The sequence below is a fragment of the Sinohyriopsis cumingii genome, unplaced genomic scaffold (assembly GCF_028554795.1).
Source record: "Sinohyriopsis cumingii isolate HCF-2022 unplaced genomic scaffold, ASM2855479v2 utg002203l, whole genome shotgun sequence".
NCBI lineage: Eukaryota > Metazoa > Mollusca > Bivalvia > Unionida > Unionidae > Sinohyriopsis > Sinohyriopsis cumingii.
In genome coordinates, this window is record NW_028316157.1 from 201,349 (window position 1) to 224,877 (window position 23,529).

Consider the following 23,529-nt stretch of genomic DNA (forward strand, 5'->3'; position numbering starts at 1 on the left):
TCGTTTAGTTTTCATTTGACAATGTTTTCTACATAGGGAAAATTCAGCCTTACATTGGCCATCGATGTGTCAACACTGCAAGTGTCGTTTAAGTCTCATTAAAATCTGGTCCTGGCGATGGCGTTTTTTGCAAAAAAGCTCACTAGATTGTCAAAGTTCCATTAATTCGAGTGCTTTATGCATGGATATACGTGAAATTTAAAGTGTTTTAAAACATGCTTATAATTTTCAGTTATATCAGGATAAAGATATTTATTCGTAGCATCTCAAGAGCGGAGTATAACATTCTTTCCCAAGTGAATGTTTGCCTACATTTACTTAAATATTTCACTCATTGATTCAGTCCCATTTTACGTCAAGAATCGTTCACTTTAAAACATTTGGCAGTACTTTCATCACAATTGCAGTCAAAGTAGAATATAAACTCGTGGCAATATTATAATTGTGTGTGTCAGAGAGAGACAGAGACAGACAGACATACTGACTGACAGACAGAGGAAGTGAGATAATAGAAATAAAATAGTGATAAAGCCAATTTAGTGTCTTCGATCAAATATGTTTATTGATGTAGTATGTACAAATACTGCTAATCTAGTAATCGAGATATGGAGTCATATTCCTTTCGCTCTCTTGTCAGTCCTTGGATCATTTTGTTTGTCTTAATATCTGTAAAAAGGAACAAATTTAGAGCATTTTCGCAAGCTCACTTGCCCAAACAATACAATATTGATAAAATATTGATATTCATCTTGACGAAACGACGTTATGGCTACTTCGAATTGTAAGCACAAAGACATGTAATGAGTCAGTAGAAATGAAGTGGATAAGCTAATGGTTAAATTGTAAAAAGGTCGTCATACCGTAACATGTAACAGACTTATCAAGGATGACTAATATTTATTCTTACTTTTTATGGTGTCTACTGTAACCGTAATCAAACTTAGGAAAGTGGTGTCCAAATCCCCAGTTGTATCCCCTGAGTACACCACCTAAGTACGATCCGTATCCACCATATCCACCAGCTAATCCAAAGCCGTATCCACCTAATCCACCATATAATCCATATCCTCCATATCCACCATGTCCAGGATACCATCCATATCCACCATATCCAGGATGCCATCCATAGCCACCATATCCGCCGTTGCCACCATAACCTCCATATCCACCATAACTGCCATATCCGCCACCAAACGGATAGGTAGCAATGGCAGCACCTACTAAGCAGGCTACAAGAACAATTACGGCCTTCATTTTCCTCTGCAAAATGAAATGTAAGTTCACAAAATAACAGTTAGCGTTTAATGTTTTGTATGGGAGCGTAGTTTAGACGGTAAACAGAAAGCAAGTTGATGTTACATTTTCTGACATTTTCAATGAATAAAGACCGGGCGTGAATGCATATTATTTGAATTGTACGGTGGTGACAAATGTTTCAATTGTACACTAGAAACGAGAAAATAAATACAGTTTTAATTTTGAAGATTAGGCTCTCGCTCATACGGGATTTCACTGGCAACCTTTGATTTGTAAACAAAGTACATCCTATACCGTCTCCAGATTGCAAAATATATACGTTCCAAGTTTAGGAGTGGCGCTTTAGGGCGATTGACTGTGCAACGTCTTATGGAAACACACATTCATATCCAGATTTGTAATACTGTGATGCTTGAAAGTAATTGTGTGAGCTGTTCGTATACATTATCTTGAAAAACGAATAAAGGCGATGGTTGCGAAAGGCCGTATGACCTTTATATGGAAACTTAATGGCGTTTTCAAAAGTGACTTACACTGACAACTATGATTCAGTTTTATTCTATGTTCTATCTTACGATACATAAACTCTAAACATGGCGTAAAAGAGAGTAGATTCACCTGACAGTGAATTGTTATTTTGTGTGACGCAGTGTAATAACTTAGATCAAACCATGGAAAGGTCCACTATGTGAATGATTGCCACAACGTTTCGTGATGTTAGGCAGTATGAAGAATGATACCCAAGTGGACAATAAAATAATTTTCAAACCGGATATTTAAATAAAACATGATTTGGATTTAGGATCACTTTTTTCGGTTCGGTTCTATGAGTAATATATTTTATATCATCTATTTGTCTATACATGAAATTAAAACAAATTAATTAATTGTAAAGATTGGTTGTCATATATACGCATGTATATCTCTTAAAGACAATATGGTTATACATATATTACCGATAATGTGGTTCTTCTTGTAGAACATATTGTTTTCGTTACAAAATTAAACTGTTTCGCAGTTAGCTGGTATGTAAAATTGATATACTACCAAAATTAGAGACCCTTTGTATGATTCCCCAAAAAGACTTGAATGCTGCTAATAGAGAAAAAACAAAAATAGGAGAGCATGAATATAACTGAAACGTATCTTGCGTCCAGAAATGATAATTCAAATGTATACAAGCTCATGTCTCCACATTCGGAAATTGTAAGCATGGCATAAGTTAAAAGAACCATGCGTGATGTATAGGTTATTAACGAACGATAATTTCTATGTCGCATACAATCACTTACCTGGATGACAACAATGTCAAGCAAATTTTGAAGTAGGATCAGAAATTGTGACACCAGTCTGGCAAATGCCTGTGCTGAATCGTCGAATATCCAGTCCTTTTATATCCGTGAGGACCTTATTTTGCATGCATGTTAACTTAAGTAAACACGATGATTGATAGTTAATACATTCAGCAAATTAAATAATTGATGACTAAGAAATACCAGAAACGTATTTTGTTTATGTTGTTTAATTGTATGGATGTAAATTTCCGTTTGCAATGCAGACATGTTTGTTTTTACAATTATGAAAAAATAATCCATGTGATGGATTTGATAAATCATTTTTTATGCATTTTCCACTTAATATTTTCAAGCAACATTTTGACAAATTTAATTCATACAATGTCTCGATCTATCATGAAGAATTTCCAAAATATAATATATTTGAATTCTATATACTTTATTTAAAATTACATTTGTCAGTAGATTGTACCTGTTAAGCACTGTCTATTAAATTGTCGTGTCGCCTAACAGTGTTACGTTGGGGCATGTTAATGTTGGTACCTCTCTTCCATATATGTAAAACGTTTCTTAAATTGGTAATATTATTTTCTTTCAGCGGTCACATTCCAAGCAAACTTAGTAAAGTAAACACCAATGAGAGAAAAATGTTCGTTTAGAGGTGTAAAGATCATGCACACGCTTCTTGAAAATAATTTTCAAAATCTTATTTCAAAGTACCAGGTAAGGCATTCAATTTTGTCTGAATAATTCTACACGTACGATATGATTCCATTTGTAAGCGGATTGTTTTTTTATTGTGTGGATACATGAACATTGATTGTGTTAATAGTGAAAATATACTGTTCTTTTCCTATTGATTGATTGTGTTAATAGTGAAAATATACTGTTCTTTTCCTATTGATTGATTGTGTTAATAGTGAAAAAATACTGTTCTTAGGGCCGAGAGAAAACCAGTCCTATTGGTCGATTGATGAATCATCGCAGCATATTACAGATCTGTGTCCTATGAATGATTAGAACCAATCAGAATAAACCAGATATTAAATCATTTATGTATATAATACAATTATTGCATAAATTGTGATCATACGTTTGATATATTGCAAGTAGATGTAGGAAGCGTAGAACCTGCATGATTTTGCTCTGACCAGTTGTTTATTATGACTCAAAGTATACTCTACTTAGAAAGCATGTGATCTAGTTTTGATCATCACGATATTACATGATGTAATAATAATTTCTATCAAAGTGTTGTATTTATTCCATGATTATGGATCGATTATTGTCCTTGTAGTTTGGCTCCGATGCAACACTTTATTTAAATAACGTAAACCTTTATTGGCGGATTAGTTCATCGTAATACTTGATACAAATAGCTTGTGGTAAATCATAATCAACTCATTTCGTAAAAACATATCACATGTACACTCATCTAGAATACGCTTTATACAAAATGCGAATAGACTATTACTCCTGATGCCATGCTATCACTAAACAATGGTAACACAGTGTGTACCGATGGTACCTATCTTAGTGTTGGAGAGACACCTCCGAATCTGGCACTCTTCATTTCAAATTCACACAGTGAATGGTATTTTATTCTTCCAAACTTTTAAAAGCAAACATGTGTCGAAATGTGAGTAAAGAAAGCTAAACTAAAACAAAACAATAAAACAACTCTCCCAACTGTGGTGTACAATTTTTTTTAACATGGAATCACAAAAAGCTTGTCAAATCCAAAGTATTAAAAGTTTGTTTTGTCTTGGGTAGGTCTTCGAATAATTCAGCTTCGTAAATCAATATTTTTAGTGAACAAGGATGAACTCTGAGCCCATTGTTTTGGAGTTCACTTTTTAATTAACACGTATCACGTGTACTTTTTGTAATACAAAAATGGGTACCTTATACTGTACCTATCACTCCTATGACCTTTCATGAATATTATACTTATTTGTGAAAGGTGTGTTTATGATCAATAATTAACCACGCTCTTCTTGAAACGGCACATTTTTGTCTCATAGTTAATTCCCCGTTGGTGGTTCTCCTGCTCCGCCCACTTTATTGTTTTAATAACTATATGCTATTGTAATGTCTTTCACTGTAGTCTTGTATTCAAACCTTCCTCTTGAACATTTAAACGCGGATATTAATTGATGTGTTGCTTTTTGAATTCTGACGTTGAGGCCATATTCGTGCAAACAATGAACCTGTGTCACTATAGTATTATTATGTAACCACATATCTTCGTTATCTGCAATGAATACCAACTAGTTAACAAATCTTTTAGAGTATCAATCTTATGCTCGGTAAATCCCCTCCTGCCTTGATTTGGTCGTCATTCGAGATTCAGTACGGCTATATTTCAGCGGCCACGTGTTCTACTTATAGCGCGAACGCTAATGCAACTATCGCTATTACTTCAACCCTAACTCAGCTACTACTGCAAAGAATGTATAAGTAAATGTAGGCAACACATGCACTTGGGAAAAATGTTATACTCCGCTCTTGTGATGCTACGAATAAATATCTTTATCCTGATATAGCTGAAAATTATAAACATGTTTTAAAACACTTTAAATTTCACGTATATCCATGCATAAAAGCACTCCAATTAATGGAACTTTGAAAATCTAGTGAGCTTTTTAGCAAAAAACGCCATCGCAAGGACCAGATTTTAATGAGACTTAAACGACACTTGCAGTGTTGACACATCGATGGCCAATGTAAGGCTGAATTTTCCCTAAGTAGGAAACATTGTCAAATGAAAACTAAACGAATTAAACTGGGTTCAGCAGTTGTTTAATATCAATCATAACTGTTACAAATAGATCTGATTTCGATTCACATGGGTTCACTTAAATGCAGTGCTCATTTAAATGTACTATTGGTCCGCCATGTCAGTTATTACAATATTAGTGTACATTGATTTATAAATTACAACGATTCTGATATTAAGTTTTACGAGTTCAACAGAAGAAAATCCCATAACGTAAGATTTAAACCAAAACAAATACTTTATCACACATCGGCATCTTTTTGTCTTGTTATTTTTGTATATATTACGTATGTTGCGTTAATGATATAAAACCAGATGTATACATTTTTCATTAAAAGTAAGCGAGGCACGCCGAGTTTCCTTTTAATGAAAATGCTATACAACGAATAGTATATCATTAATACAGCATACATAGTATACTTATATTTTATTTATATCACATAGAAATGGATATATTTTTCCAATGAATATAGTTCAGATTTACTAAATTCAAACGTGTATTGACCGAGTGAATGAACTCCGTACATCCTTGCCTAGTGTGGGTTGCTACAAAATGCAGTTGTATGCCTTTTGTGGATATTCACGATCACCTTGCATATTTCTTACTTGATTCTTTTCTCATTTGAGTCTCTAATTTTCTTCACATTGATTAACTCAACATAATATAAACTTATGATTTAAACTTGAAAGATTGATTCAGTGAAGTTAGTAGAACACTACAAGCATATGGTTGTCTGCGCAGTTCACATCAACGTTAGTCATTCACGTACCTTGCGCATGGAAATTAGCGTGAAATAAGAAACTAAGCAAAATTACTAACCAAAAAGAGGTAATTCAAATATTTTAATATATGTACAGTTGATCTAATGTATTATTCTGCTTTGAGAACAGGACTAACGATCATAAAATTCTCTCTCTCTCTCTCTCTCTCTCTCTCTCTCTCTCTATCTCTCTCTCTGTGGTATGTTTGACTTTAAAACTCTCCGTCTGTCTGTCTCTGTCTCTCTCTTTCTGTATCTCTCGAACTCTTTCTCTCTCTCCCTCTTATCCTGTGGTCGGTTTGACGTAAGGTTTACTATCATTAGTAAGTCCAGATACATCGTGGGATGACACAAACAAAAATCCTCTACGCTCGTCTTAAATAGATTTTCACCTCTATCTTGTTCCACAGAGAGAGAGAGAGAGAGAGAGAGAGAGAGAGAGAGAGAGAGAGAGAGAGAGAAGAAGAAGGGGGTGGTTGCCTTTGGACATTTTCATATTTAACTTATAATACGCAATTGTTAGAACATTATAATATTTTTTTTGACACAATAACAGCATGAAAATATTAAATACATCACAGCATGTGTACCTCGTAACCGAGAAGCTCGTATAATGTCGACAGGGTTGCCACATTTGTGTTAATGGATTATATAAACAGTGTAGATTAATCCCAAGGAAAGTCAACACATATCGTTACGATGAAGCAAATACTTTTGTATTTTGCCTCGTGTGAGTTCAAGTTTAAGGTTTTCATCCATCCCTATTTCTTTTTCTCTCTCACTCCAAATTTCTGCTCAGTTTTGAGACGGGAGGGTGGAACAGAAAGCAGAAAGGAATGCGTTGAAATTGTAAACCATATTACATTTATTTAGAAAAGGGATTATTCATACATTGTATCGTTATTTTCGTACGTCAATAAAGATGAATGTTTAGAAATTCATCATTGATTTAGGAAGAACAGCACACGGTTGAGAGTGTGTTATTAATGCGTTTTACTGCGCCATGGGCGATTCCCATTTTGTAATGCCAATAAAATTCGTATATCACCTTGATTTATTCCAACACTTTAAAAAACATGTTATTTTTAAAGCATACATATATATGTCTATCTATCTATCAAACTAATACATACATACATACATACATACATACATACATCCATGCATACAGGCATGCAACCATGAACGCACACACACATGAAGGTATGATCGCATAACGTAGATAAATTTCTTTAGAAATGATATAAAATCCCGTCTAGCATTTAAGGTCGAATTTCATGGGTTGTTATAAGAAGCGATTGTAATAAAAGTAATCCATAAATATTACAAATCTCAAATAAACTGAATTCGTTTATCACCCAGAACATGTATGATGATGAAAGTTCAAGCACTAATATTTTGTCAGGATTGACTTTCACCTCTGAATTTCATCTCAAATATTAATATTACGACCTATGATAAGATCCAAATACCCTCATGCTTTTGGATTTATAACTAGAAAGTGATTCATATGAATACATAAATAAGACAACGGATTTTAAGAATTCACATGTTATCGGTTTGAAAACTTTATATATATATATATATATATATATATATATATATATATATATATATATATATATATATATATATATATATATATATATATATATATTTAATACAATACAATAAATGGTGAGTTACCAATCACTGAACTGGATGCTAAAACCATGTTTACTATTTTCGAAATATGTGTGAATCAGTGACATGATCATTAAAACGCGTCATCCTATCTACTTCTTCATCTATTGAATTATTTAGTACTGACCTTTATTTCATTTAAAATAAACATTTAATTCAAAGAAGTAACAGTATTAGAGACTGACGCGCATTGTTTCAGGATCTTGAGGAAAAGCAATGTTTCTATCACGCGATTTTCCCATTCGCTATCGTGTTTTCCTGGCTTGTATTATTGAGTAAGGTATATAGTATGTTGTCCTTGGCTGTGCGGGGTCATGCAAATTTATTCTTCTGCGAGAAGTCATGTTCCACTCAAGATTCGATCTTATCATCTGATTAATAGAACTAAATGCATAATACTTGCATCTAGTGTTATTGGACATTATTTCATGATTCCTGTCTAGCACTGACCAATGCATTAGTTTGCCTGGGAAATAATTAAGAGGATTTCTTCAGTAACACTGATCGATGAATCCTTAGCTCATGTTTCTAAAGTTCAACCTTGTTTATAAATATTGATTCAAACTGAAAATTGGATCATGGTCACGTTTGCTAATTTGATGAAACATATAGTTACGAAGAGACCAAATTTGAAAGCACAGTAAGGTCCTTATGCTGTCTTATATTTTGAAACGAATATTTTTTAAAACGAAAATATCAATACCTTAATTAAAAACACTAGAGTTGTATTTTAGGAGATAAATGAATTCAGTTTAATGACGTGGTCTTTTTGGAAAAATGGAGCAGAAGTTTCAATACACATCATTTCCATATTTACAAGTCTTTATGGGTAGTTCTTTTCAATCTAATATGGTTATTAGGTTACAAATCACAAGTAGTCTCTTCATTGATATCAGGCGCGAGCTACTTAACATATTACATAGTCACGTGTCAACTTTTCACACTGTGCTGTAATGCAATGTATCCACAATTTCTTGAGATAATGGCTAAATTCTTCACAGGAAAATACTTTCTGTCTTGGCCTTCCTCTGCTAAAATCCATGCATATGTGAATGCAAGGGAATGAAACGGCATAGCAGCGCAATCCTGGTTAGATGGTGTTGTTTAAAATAGAAGCTGGCTATCGTACATTCCAGTGAAAAATACAATTGTCTCATCGAAAGAAAGAAACCGGATTTACAGTTTGGTATATCAGTGGAGACATATTTGTATGACATTTATCAAACACAAACTCTTTACACTAGGCTAAGTCAACGCTGTCCCTTGGTTCGCCTTTAGATTTTGGACCTAGTTTGGTTGCCTTTCTTTCGACATAATTCAGGTCATCGCTGTAGTCGTATCGCAATTGCCGATCAGAGGCTCGAGATATGCATAACTGCTGCTGGAGTAATTTAAACGAACCTGTAACCGTTCTTGAGGCAGCTCAGCCTAAGGGACCCAAGAAATGTTGGCATCATGGGTTTTGAGCTGTAGGCAGTTTGTACGACCCTGCACTGTCAGATAGACATTGAGATTTTGAGTGGTGTAAAGATTGATCTCAAAAGAGAATGTTTTGGGGACGACTATTATCGCAGGGATGAAATGTTGCGTTGTCGTCTGCAACAGCGGAATGCCAATATATTAGTGTATGCATTGTAACTGCGAAAAATCCTTCTGAGACAATACTGTAGTTGTATATTCCATGAAACACTCATGTGGCTAGGTACGGGCCAGCCAGTACACCAAATGAGCTCATATTTTCCTATTTGAAAGCTAAAAGCAACAAACATTTTGAACTGAGATAAATTTGGCCCGTCTCTATGAAATGTACATTTATCAATGTATGTTTTTACATGTAGATTTATCACTTTAATTGTATCAGATTTTGACATTTTTAAGTTTTATATGTCAACAAGAAAACCTTAGCCAGTCCCGATCTGCTAAATTTCCAAAGTGAAAATTTCATTGCATTTTTCGAAGTGGATACCTCATTGATTCCCGTCCATTTTTCACATATAACAATGCAGACCGTTTTATTTCTTGTAATGGTATACACGTCAATCTTTAATAAGGATATTGCAGAAATCAATCGTAATAATATACAACTTATTTGTGCAGGATTTTATCGTTACAACTAATATTAGTCGAGAATCTGTTTTCTAAACTAAGGAACGTATCCAGAAACCATCAACATTAATAAAGAAATTCACTAAGCTAATGCTATGAGAAAGAATGGTTTGTGAAACACAGTTTTGCCCTCTAGCGATATAAATAGTGCAAAAAGACTTTCAGCTGTGGCATTTTTTTAATGATCTACGTATATCAAAATATAATTCAATGACATCTAACTAAGCTGTTTTGAAAATCCTCTCCAGTGTTTTGAGAAATTCTGATTAAAAAACAAAGAAATGAAAAGAAAGAAATTTGATACTGAAAATTGTAAGAAACATTTGTAATTAGAATAATCTGACAATTTTGTTTTAAAGCGTGTAATTTTCAACGAAATCAGAAACGCATATATATATATATATATATATATATATATATATATATATATATATATATATATATATATATATATAGCAAAATATCTGGCAACCTCAAGGAACGCGTCTTTTAGAAAAGACTTTGTTACCACCGTATGACCTAAATTTTTGTTAATCATGTATTAACGATGCGAGCACAATATATAGAAAGTGGTCTTAAAAAGGGACGGTTTAAATAACTAGTTTCTTTTCATGTGTGATGTTAAACGACATGCGTTAAGATATGAAATTAGTGGATATGATAATATTGCTGACACACTTAGCTGGTTCACCTTCTTGCTAGTTTATGTTTAAAAATTACTTTATGAGATGTTCATCCATTGAAATGGTAAAACTGAAGTCCATTTTCATCATAATTCACAAAACAGTGTGAACAAATTATTGTCGAAAACTGACATGGGTGACTAATGGTACATTTAAATGAGCGATGAATGGAAGTGGATCGTAATGATTCAAAATCTGCTCTTTTAGTGGTTCAAAACCAGATTTATTTACAAGAACTGTGACTCATATTAAACAGTTGTAGACTCCAATTTTAAACGTTGAGTTTTGATTTGGCCATGTTTTTAACTTAAGGAAAATTCAATCAAACATCGGCCCTCGATGACTGTAGTCCAGAGAGAGAGAGAGAGAGAGAGAGAGAGAGAGAGAGAGAGAGAGAGAGAAAGGGTGGGGGTAGAGGAGTGGGATAATCGACATAAAATAATTATATAAAGCCCCTTTGTTTTCTTTGATCTATTATGTTTATTTTTGAAGTATGTACAAATACTAACATAACAAAAATTCTGATACGGCATCATTTTCCGCTGACAGTCCTCTCATGTTATGGATATATTTGTTCCTAATATATGTCAAAAGGGAACACATTAAAAGCATTTGCACCAGACGACTGGCCAAAACAATACAATATCGATGATATATTTATATATATATCTTGAAGAGACTATGTGTGTGAATACTTCGAACTGTAAGCGCAACTAGATGTAATGACTCAGTAGAAATTGAAAGAGACAAGTTAATGTGTAACTAGTAGAATGAGGCCGTGCTGTAACATGCTTTAGAATTGTTAACGTTGAAGATTAAATACCCTTACTTTATAGGATATCCACCATATCCACCATAACGTCCATATCCACCTTATCAACCATATCCTAGATTCCCACCATAGCCACCATAACCTCCGTATACTCCATAAGCCCCATATCCGCCGTAGCCACCTAACGAATGGGCAGCGACAGTAGCACCTACTAAGCAGACTAGAAGATAATTTGTAGTTGAATGTCTGAATCGCAGAACCTGTATCAATTTGTTGCGACCAGTTATGTATTGTGACTAACGTAAACTCCGCTTACAAAGCATATATAACATTTTTGATCATCGAGATCTGAAAGGACAGTTAAAACAAACTAAAACAAATTTGGATTTATTTCTTGAACATTCATCAATTACAGGCCTAGCATTTTGTCTCTGAGGCAAGTAATTAAATAACGCTACCCTTTATCGGTACCTTGATTAGCACTTGATGTGAGGCGCTTGTGACATACGATATTCTTTTCATTCCCTAATTTACAATGATATACAGCCAAATGCTTCCGAAATAAATGTAGTCAAACGTTACTAATTGTGGGTCACTGGGAATGAAAACGATACCTAAATTGTTTGATTGGCTCGAGATTTATAGATCATTGTATACGACCCTTGACTTGGGAATGGCGGAGAATAAGTGAGTTACAAAGGGAAGGAATTTTACTGTAAACCAGAAATGACGAAAATATATATTTGGATCTATGAATACATCTATGACAGGGTTTCTTGCTTTTTACGTAAAACAATGAATGGTTCAATTTAAAGCTGGCATTGTGTCATACATGATATGAATTGCATCACATAGGTCTTAGAAGTCATGGATGATGCAATCAAAAATAAGCTTACATCAATCTGCTGAACAAATTGCCCCACATCAGCTTCAGAAATCATACAGTGTCGTGCTCTCTTATTTGTCAGTGTTTGATGTTGCAAAGAGACCTATTTGCATTTTGCCAAAGTGAGCAGAGATGCCTAGTACTTGCGTAAACAATGCAGATAACTTTTGTTATGTTTGTGGTGAAGTGACTTTTGCATAACAAAAGCGCAGTGTAACCACTATGGTTAAGACACATATCACCTTTATTTTGGCTGAAACCTTGGAGATCAGGACAAGAGGTGGGCCCCACACATGTGCTGCAACAAAGGGCAACATATCTTCGCCATTGCTTGAAGAGAAAAAGGAAAGCTATGTCGTTTGTGACCACCGTATATAGACCGCTCGTGTGGCCTAGTGGTTAGAGTGTCCGCCTTGGATGCTGGAGGTGTTGGGTTCGATCCCCCTAGTCGTACCAAAGACTTACAAAAATGGTACTAACAGCTGCCTCGCTTGGCGCTCAGTACTAAAGGTTATTGTTAGGACTGGTCAACCTGGTGTCAGAAAAATCTGACTGGGTGTCACATCTTGCTACATGCGTGAGACATGATGCCCTTAGTGCTAGGCATCACTATAAACTGCCACACTGCAGACATCGTAGCGAAATGACTGAAAATTTCTTAAAGATACGTTAAAAATCAAAACCACACACACAAACACATACACACACAAACACACACCAATATATATAAATATCAGACAGATCAGAAAGTGATATCAGTGGATTATATATGAGAGTGCTTGATAATTGTTGGCGTAATTACTATTCATTACAAATAATAATATCATGTCAATGTTTTGCACTCTGTGATGATTCGAAAACAGGTCCGCGATATCAACGGCACCAATTGCCTTGCCTGCCCATATTCAATCACGAGTAAGCACCCAGCACCAAAGCACCACAAATGATACGACATCATCTGTGTTATACATACTCGCATGCAGCAGACACACCGGCAAGACGACGAAGTAATTAACGTATGTATGTATCTATGTATGTATGTATGCATATGTATGCATGCATGCATGTATGTATGCATGTATGTATATATGTATGTATGTATGTATGTATGTATAAATGTATGTATGTAAGTATGTATGTTGTATGCATGTATGTATGTATGTATGTATGTATGTATGTATGTATTGATGTATGAATTGATGTATGTGTGTGTTCATTCGTGCGTGTGTGCGTGTGTGTGTGCGTGCATGGTTGCATGACTGTTTGCATGTATGTATGTATGTATGTATGTATGTATGTATGTATGTATGCATGTATGTATGTATGTATGTATGTATGTATGTATGTATGTATGTATGTATGTATGTATGTACGGATGTATGTATGTATGTATAAGTTTGATAGATAGATAGATAGATAGATAGATAGATAGATAGATAGATAGATAGATAGATAGATAGATAGACATATATAATTATGCTTTAACAATAATATGTTTTTTAAAGTGTTGGAATAAATCAAGTTGATATACGAATTTTATTGGCATTACAAAATGGGAATCGCCCATGGCGCAATAAAACGCATTTATAAACACACTCTCAACCGTGTGCTGTTCTTCCTAAATCAATGATGAATTTCTAAACATTCATCTTTATTGACGTACGAAAATAACGATACAATGTATGAATAATCCCCTTTACTAAATAAATTTAATATGGTTTACAATTTCAACGCAATCCTTTCTGCTTTCTGTTCCACCCTCCCGTCTCAAAACTGAGCAGAAAGTTGGAGTGAGAGAGAAAAAGAAATAGGGATGGATGAAAACCTTAAACTTGAACTCACACGAGGCAAAATACAAAAATATTTGCTTCATCGTAACGATATGTGTTGACTTTCCTTGGGATTAATCTACACTGTTTATATAATCCATTAATATAAATGTGGTAACCCTGTCGACATTATCCGGTGAGTTTCTCGGTTACGAGGTACACATGCTGTGATGTATTTAATATTTTCATGCTGTTATTGTGTCAAAAAACATATTATAATGTTCCAACAATTGCGTATCATAAGTTAAATATGAAAATGTCCAAAGGAAACCACCCCCTTCTTCTCTCTCTCTCTCTATCTCTCTCTCTCTCTCTCTCTCTCTCTCTCTGGAACAAGATAGAGGTGAAAATCTATTTAAGACGAGCGTAGAGGATTTTTGTTTGTGTCATCCCACGATGTATCTGGACTTACTAATGATAGTAAACCTTACGTCAAACCGACCACAGGATAAGAGGGAGAGAGAGAAAGAGTTCGAGAGATACAGAAAGAGAGAGACAGAGACAAACAGACGGAGAGTTTTAAAGTCAAACTTACCACAGAGAGAGAGAGAGAATTTTATGATCGTTAGTCCTGTTCTCAAAGCAGAATAATACATTAGATCAATTGTACATATATTAAAATATTTGAATTACCTCTTTTTGGTTAGTAATTTTGCTTAGTTTCTTATTCCACGCTAATTTCCATGCGTAAGGTACGTGAATGACTAACGTTGATGTGAACTGCGCAGACAACCATATGCTTGTAGTGTTCTACTAACTTCACTGAATCAATCTTTCAAGTTTAAATCACAAGTTTATATTATGTTGAGTTAATCAATGTGAAGAAAATTAGAAACTCAAATGAGAAAAGAATCAACTAAGAAATATGCAAGGTAATCGTGAATAGCCACAAAAGGCATACAACTGCATTTTGTAGCAACCCACACTAGGCAAGGATGTACGGAGTTCATTCACTCGGTCAATACACGTTTGAATTTAGTAAATCTGAACTATATTCATTGGGAAAATATATCCATTTCTATGTGATATAAATAAAATATAAGTATACTATGTATGCTGTATTAATGATATACTATTCGTTGTATAACATTTTCATTAAAAGGAAACTCGGCGTGCCTCGCTTACTTTTAATGAAAAATGTATACATCTGGTTTTATATCATTAACGCAACATACGTAATATATACAAAAATAACAAGACAAAAAGATGCCGATGTGTGATAAAGTATTTGTTTTGGTTTAAATCTTACGTTATGGGATTTTCTTCTGTTGAACTCGTAAAACTTAATATCAGAATCGTTGTAATTTATAAATCAATGTACACTAATATTGTAATAACTGACATGGCGGACCAATAGTACATTTAAATGAGCACTGCATTTAAGTGAACCAATGTGATTCGAAATCAGATCTATTTGTAACAGTTGTGACTGATATTAAACAACTGCTGAACCCAGTCTAATTCGTTTAGTTTTCATTTGACAATGTTTTCTACATAGGGAAAATTCAGCCTTACATTGGCCATCGATGTGTCAACACTGCAAGTGTCGTTTAAGTCTCATTAAAATCTGGTCCTTGCGATGGCGTTTTTTGCAAAAAAGCTCACTAGATTGTCAAAGTTCCATTAATTCGAGTGCTTTATGCATGGATATACGTGAAATTTAAAGTGTTTTAAATCATGCTTATAATTTTCAGTTATATCAGGATAAAGATATTTATTCGTAGCATCTCAAGAGCGGAGTATAACATTCTTTCCCAAGTGAATGTTTGCCTACATTTACTTAAATATTTCACTCATTGATTCAGTCCCATTTTACGTCAAGAATCGTTCACTTTAAAACATTTGGCAGTACTTTCATCACAATTGCAGTCAAAGTAGAATATAAACTCGTGGCAATATTATAATTGTGTGTGTCAGAGAGAGACAGAGACAGACAGACATACTGACTGACAGACAGAGGAAGTGAGATAATAGAAATAAAATAGTGATAAAGCCAATTTAGTGTCTTCGATCAAATATGTTTATTGATGTAGTATGTACAAATACTGCTAATCTAGTAATCGAGATATGGAGTCATATTCCTTTCGCTCTCTTGTCAGTCCTTGGATCATTTTGTTTGTCTTAATATCTGTAAAAAGGAACAAATTTAGAGCATTTTCGCAAGCTCACTTGCCCAAACAATACAATATTGATAAAATATTGATATTCATCTTGACGAAACGACGTTATGGCTACTTCGAATTGTAAGCACAAAGACATGTAATGAGTCAGTAGAAATGAAGTGGATAAGCTAATGGTTAAATTGTAAAAATGTCGTCATACCGTAACATGTAACAGACTTATCAAGGATGACTAATATTTATTCTTACTTTTTATGGTGTCTACTGTAACCGTAATCAAACTTAGGAAAGTGGTGTCCAAATCCCCAGTTGTATCCCCTGAGTACACCACCTAAGTACGATCCGTATCCACCATATCCACCAGCTAATCCAAAGCCGTATCCACCTAATCCACCATATAATCCATATCCTCCATATCCACCATGTCCAGGATACCATCCATATCCACCATATCCAGGATGCCATCCATAGCCACCATATCCGCCGTTGCCACCATAACCTCCATATCCACCATAACTGCCATATCCGCCACCAAACGGATAGGTAGCAATGGCAGCACCTACTAAGCAGGCTACAAGAACAATTACGGCCTTCATTTTCCTCTGCAAAATGAAATGTAAGTTCACAAAATAACAGTTAGCGTTTAATGTTTTGTATGGGAGCGTAGTTTAGACGGTAAACAGAAAGCAAGTTGATGTTACATTTTCTGACATTTTCAATGAATAAAGACCGGGCGTGAATGCATATTATTTGAATTGTACGGTGGTGACAAATGTTTCAATTGTACACTAGAAACGAGAAAATAAATACAGTTTTAATTTTGAAGATTAGGCTCTCGCTCATACGGGATTTCACTGGCAACCTTTGATTTGTAAACAAAGTACATCCTATACCGTCTCCAGATTGCAAAATATATACGTTCCAAGTTTAGGAGTGGCGCTTTAGGGCGATTGACTGTGCAACGTCTTATGGAAACACACATTCATATCCAGATTTGTAATACTGTGATGCTTGAAAGTAATTGTGTGAGCTGTTCGTATACATTATCTTGAAAAAGGAATAAAGGCGATGGTTGCGAAAGGCCGTATGACCTTTATATGGAAACTTAATGGCGTTTTCAAAAGTGACTTACACTGACAACAATGATTCAGTTTTATTCTATGTTCTATCTTACGATACATAAACTCTAAACATGGCGTAAAAGAGAGTAGATTCACCTGACAGTGAATTGTTATTTTGTGTGACGCAGTGTAATAACTTAGATCAAACCATGGAAAGGTCCACTATGTGAATGATTGCCACAACGTTTCGTGATGTTAGGCAGTATGAAGAATGATACCCAAGTGGACAATAAAATAATTTTCAAACCGGATATTTAAATAAAACATGATTTGGATTTAGGATCACTTTTTTCGGTTCGGTTCTATGAGTAATATATTTTAGATCATCTATTTGTCTATACATGAAATTAAAACAAATTAATTAATTGTAAAGATTGGTTGTCATATATACGCATGTATATCTCTTAAAGACAATATGGTTATACATATATTACCGATAATGTGGTTCTTCTTGTAGAACATATTGTTTTCGTTACAAAATTAAACTGTTTCGCAGTTAGCTGGTATGTAAAATTGATATACTACCAAAATTAGAGACCCTTTGTATGATCCCCCAAAAAGACTTGAATGCTGCTAATAGAGAAAAAACAAAAATAGGAGAGCATGAATATAACTGAAACGTATCTTGCGTCCAGAAATGATAATTCAAATGTATACAAGCTCATGTCTCCACATTCGGAAATTGTAAGCATGGCATAAGTTAAAAGAACCATGCGTGATGTATAGGTTATTAACGAACGATAATTTCTATGTCGCATACAATCACTTACCTGGATGACAACAATGTCAAGCAAATTTTGAAGTAGGATCAGAAATTGTGACACCAGTCTGGTAAATGCCTGTGCTGAATCGTCGAATATCCAGTCCTTTTATATCCGTGAGGACCTTATTTTGCATGCATGTTAACTTAAGTAAACACGATGATTGATAGTTAATACATTCAGCAAATTAAATAATTGATGACTAAGAAATACCAGAAACGTATTTTGTTTATGTTGTTTAATTGTATGGATGTAAATTTCCGTTTGCAATGCAGACATGTTTGCTTTTACAATTATGAAAAAATAATCCATGTGATGGATTTGATAAATCATTTTTTATGCATTTTCCACTTAATATTTTCAAGCAACATTTTGACAAATTTAATTCATACAATGTCTCGATCTATCATGAAGAATTTCCAAAATATAATATATTTGAATTCTATATACTTTATTTAAAATTACATTTGTCAGTAGATTGTACCTGTTAAGCACTGTCTATTAAATTGTCGTGTCGCCTAACAGTGTTACGTTGGGGCATGTTAATGTTGGTACCTCTCTTCCATATATGTAAAACGTTTCTTAAATTGGTAATATTATTTTCTTTCAGCGGTCACATTCCAAGCAAACTTAGTAAAGTAAACACCAATGAGAGAAAAATGTTCGTTTAGAGGTGTAAAGATCATGCACACGCTTCTTGAAAATAATTTTCAAAATCTTATTTCAAAGTACCAGGTAAGGCATTCAATTTTGTCTGAATAATTCTACACGTACGATATGATTCCATTTGTAAGCGGATTGTTTTTTTATTGTGTGGATACATGAACATTGATTGTGTTAATAGTGAAAATATACTGTTCTTTTCCTATTGATTGATTGTGTTAATAGTGAAAATATACTGTTCTTTTCCTATTGATTGATTGTGTTAATAGTGAAAAAATACTGTTCTTAGGGCCGAGAGAAAACCAGTCCTATTGGTCGATTGATGAATCATCGCAGCATATTACAGATCTGTGTCCTATGAATGATTAGAACCAATCAGAATAAACCAGATATTAAATCATTTATGTATATAATACAATTATTGCATAAATTGTGATCATACGTTTGATATATTGCAAGTAGATGTAGGAAGCGTAGAACCTGCATGATTTTGCTCTGACCAGTTGTTTATTATGACTCAAAGTATACTCTACTTAGAAAGCATGTGATCTAGTTTTGATCATCACGATATTACATGATGTAATAATAATTTCTATCAAAGTGTTGTATTTATTCCATGATTATGGATCGATTATTGTCCTTGTAGTTTGGCTCCGATGCAACACTTTATTTAAATAACGTAAACCTTTATTGGCGGATTAGTTCATCGTAATACTTGATACAAATAGCTTGTGGTAAATCATAATCAACTCATTTCGTAAAAACATATCACATGTACACTCATCTAGAATACGCTTTATACAAAATGCGAATAGACTATTACTCCTGATGCCATGCTATCACTAAACAATGGTAACACAGTGTGTACCGATGGTACCTATCTTAGTGTTGGAGAGACACCTCCGAATCTGGCACTCTTCATTTCAAATTCACACAGTGAATGGTATTTTATTCTTCCAAACTTTTAAAAGCAAACATGTGTCGAAATGTGAGTAAAGAAAGCTAAACTAAAACAAAACAATAAAACAACTCTCCCAACTGTGGTGTACAATTTTTTTTAACATGGAATCACAAAAAGCTTGTCAAATCCAAAGTATTAAAAGTTTGTTTTGTCTTGGGTAGGTCTTCGAATAATTCAGCTTCGTAAATCAATATTTTTAGTGAACAAGGATGAACTCTGAGCCCATTGTTTTGGAGTTCACTTTTTAATTAACACGTATCACGTGTACTTTTTGTAATACAAAAATGGGTACCTTATACTGTACCTATCACTCCTATGACCTTTCATGAATATTATACTTATTTGTGAAAGGTGTGTTTATGATCAATAATTAACCACGCTCTTCTTGAAACGGCACATTTTTGTCTCATAGTTAATTCCCCGTTGGTGGTTCTCCTGCTCCGCCCACTTTATTGTTTTAATAACTATATGCTATTGTAATGTCTTTCACTGTAGTCTTGTATTCAAACCTTCCTCTTGAACATTTAAACGCGGATATTAATTGATGTGTTGCTTTTTGAATTCTGACGTTGAGGCCATATTCGTGCAAACAATGAACCTGTGTCACTATAGTATTATTATGTAACCACATATCTTCGTTATCTGCAATGAATACCAACTAGTTAACAAATCTTTTAGAGTATCAATCTTATGCTCGGTAAACCCCCTCCTGCCTTGATTTGGTCGTCATTCGAGATTCAGTACGGCTATATTTCAGCGGCCACGTGTTCTACTTATAGCGCGAACGCTAATGCAACTATCGCTATTACTTCAACCCTAACTCAGCTACTACTGCAAAGAATGTATAAGTAAATGTAGGCAACACATGCACTTGGGAAAGAATGTTATACTCCGCTCTTGTGATGCTACGAATAAATATCTTTATCCTGATATAGCTGAAAATTATAAACATGTTTTAAAACACTTTAAATTTCACGTATATCCATGCATAAAAGCACTCCAATTAATGGAACTTTGAAAATCTAGTGAGCTTTTTAGCAAAAAACGCCATCGCAAGGACCAGATTTTAATGAGACTTAAACGACACTTGCAGTGTTGACACATCGATGGCCAATGTAAGGCTGAATTTTCCCTAAGTAGGAAACATTGTCAAATGAAAACTAAACGAATTAAACTGGGTTCAGCAGTTGTTTAATATCAATCATAACTGTTACAAATAGATCTGATTTCGAATCACATGGGTTCACTTAAATGCAGTGCTCATTTAAATGTACTATTGGTCCGCCATGTCAGTTATTACAATATTAGTGTACATTGATTTATAAATTACAACGATTCTGATATTAAGTTTTACGAGTTCAACAGAAGAAAATCCCATAACGTAAGATTTAAACCAAAACAAATACTTTATCACACATCGGCATCTTTTTGTCTTGTTATTTTTGTATATATTACGTATGTTGCGTTAATGATATAAAACCAGATGTATACATTTTTCATTAAAAGTAAGCGAGGCACGCCGAGTTTCCTTTTAATGAAAATGCTATACAACGAATAGTATATCATTAATACAGCATACATAGTATACTTATATTTTATTTATATCACATAGAAATGGATATATTTTCCCAATGAATATAGTTCAGATTTACTAAATTCAAACGTGTATTGACCGAGTGAATGAACTCCGTACATCCTTGCCTAGTGTGGGTTGCTACAAAATGCAGTTGTATGCCTTTTGTGGCTATTCACGATCACCTTGCATATTTCTTACTTGATTCTTTTCTCATTTGAGTCTCTAATTTTCTTCACATTGATTAACTCAACATAATATAAACTTATGATTTAAACTTGAAAGATTGATTCAGTGAAGTTAGTAGAACACTACAAGCATATGGTTGTCTGCGCAGTTCACATCAACGTTAGTCATTCACGTACCTTGCGCATGGAAATTAGCGTGAAATAAGAAACTAAGCAAAATTACTAACCAAAAAGAGGTAATTCAAATATTTTAATATATGTACAGTTGATCTAATGTATTATTCTGCTTTGAGAACAGGACTAACGATCATAAAATTCTCTCTCTCTCTCTCTCTATCTCTCTCTCTGTGGTATGTTTGACTTTAAAACTCTCCGTCTGTCTGTCTCTGTCTCTCTCTTTCTGTATCTCTCGAACTCTTTCTCTCTCTCCCTCTTATCCTGTGGTCGGTTTGACGTAAGGTTTACTATCATTAGTAAGTCCAGATACATCGTGGGATGACACAAACAAAAATCCTCTACGCTCGTCTTAAATAGATTTTCACCTCTATCTTGTTCCAGAGAGAGAGAGAGAGAGAGAGAGAGAGAGAGAGAGAAGAAGAAGGGGGTGGTTGCCTTTGGACATTTTCATATTTAACTTATAATACGCAATTGTTAGAACATTATAATATTTTTTTTGACACAATAACAGCATGAAAATATTAAATACATCACAGCATGTGTACCTCGTAACCGAGAAGCTCGTATAATGTCGACAGGGTTGCCACATTTGTATTAATGGATTATATAAACAGTGTAGATTAATCCCAAGGAAAGTCAACACATATCGTTACGATGAAGCAAATACTTTTGTATTTTGCCTCGTGTGAGTTCAAGTTTAAGGTTTTCATCCATCCCTATTTCTTTTTCTCTCTCACTCCAAATTTCTGCTCAGTTTTGAGACGGGAGGGTGGAACAGAAAGCAGAAAGGAATGCGTTGAAATTGTAAACCATATTACATTTATTTAGAAAAGGGATTATTCATACATTGTATCGTTATTTTCGTACGTCAATAAAGATGAATGTTTAGAAATTCATCATTGATTTAGGAAGAACAGCACACGGTTGAGAGTGTGTTATTAATGCGTTTTACTGCGCCATGGGCGATTCCCATTTTGTAATGCCAATAAAATTCGTATATCACCTTGATTTATTCCAACACTTTAAAAAACATGTTATTTTTAAAGCATAAATATATATGTCTATCTATCTATCAAACTAATACATACATACATACATACATACATACATACATACATCCATGCATACAGGCATGCAACCATGAACGCACACACACATGAAGGTATGATCGCATAACGTAGATAAATTTCTTTAGAAATGATATAAAATCCCGTCTAGCATTTAAGGTCGAATTTCATGGGTTGTTATAAGAAGCGATTGTAATAAAAGTAATCCATAAATATTACAAATCTCAAATAAACTGAATTCGTTTATCACCCAGAACATGTATGATGATGAAAGTTCAAGCACTAATATTTTGTCAGGATTGACTTTCACCTCTGAATTTCATCTCAAATATTAATATTACGACCTATGATAAGATCCAAATACCCTCATGCTTTTGGATTTGTATAACTAGAAAGTGATTCATATGAATACATAAATAAGACAACGGATTTTAAGAATTCACATGTTATCGGTTTGAAAACTTATATATATATATATATATATATATATATATATATATATATATATATATATATATATATATATATATATATATATATATATATATATATATATATATATTTAATACAATACAATAAATGGTGAGTTACCAATCACTGAACTGGATGCTAAAACCATGTTTACTATTTTCGAAATATGTGTGAATCAGTGACATGATCATTAAAACGCGTCATCCTATCTACTTCTTCATCTATTGAATTATTTAGTACTGACCTTTATTTCATTTAAAATAAACATTTAATTCAAAGAAGTAACAGTATTAGAGACTGACGCGCATTGTTTCAGGATCTTGAGGAAAAGCAATGTTTCTATCACGCGATTTTCCCATTCGCTATCGTGTTTTCC

General features: G+C 33.9%; 2 protein-coding genes across 2 annotated transcripts; both read right to left on the bottom strand.

The window, feature by feature from the left end:
• Positions 1–535: 535 nt before the first annotated feature.
• Positions 536–1,308, bottom strand: LOC149770935 (uncharacterized). The gene is made up of 2 exons (XM_089948974.1): positions 908–1,308; positions 536–666 (listed from the first exon to the last, which is right to left on the bottom strand). The coding sequence occupies exons 1-2, from the start codon at positions 1,252–1,254 to the stop codon at positions 660–662; spliced, it is 354 nt and encodes a 117-aa protein (XP_089805100.1). The 5' UTR covers positions 1,255–1,308; the 3' UTR covers positions 536–659.
• A 14,740-nt stretch (positions 1,309–16,048) lies between these two features.
• Positions 16,049–16,823, bottom strand: LOC149770936 (uncharacterized). The gene is made up of 2 exons (XM_089948968.1): positions 16,421–16,823; positions 16,049–16,179 (listed from the first exon to the last, which is right to left on the bottom strand). The coding sequence occupies exons 1-2, from the start codon at positions 16,765–16,767 to the stop codon at positions 16,173–16,175; spliced, it is 354 nt and encodes a 117-aa protein (XP_089805094.1). The 5' UTR covers positions 16,768–16,823; the 3' UTR covers positions 16,049–16,172.
• Between the last annotated feature and the right edge of the window lie 6,706 nt (positions 16,824–23,529).

Bases quoted from the DNA above. Each gene is read 5' to 3' on its own strand.
- LOC149770935 (XM_089948974.1), bottom strand. From the start codon at position 1,254: ATGAAGGCCGTAATTGTTCTTGTAGCCTGCTTAGTAGGTGCTGCCATT.
- LOC149770936 (XM_089948968.1), bottom strand. From the start codon at position 16,767: ATGAAGGCCGTAATTGTTCTTGTAGCCTGCTTAGTAGGTGCTGCCATT.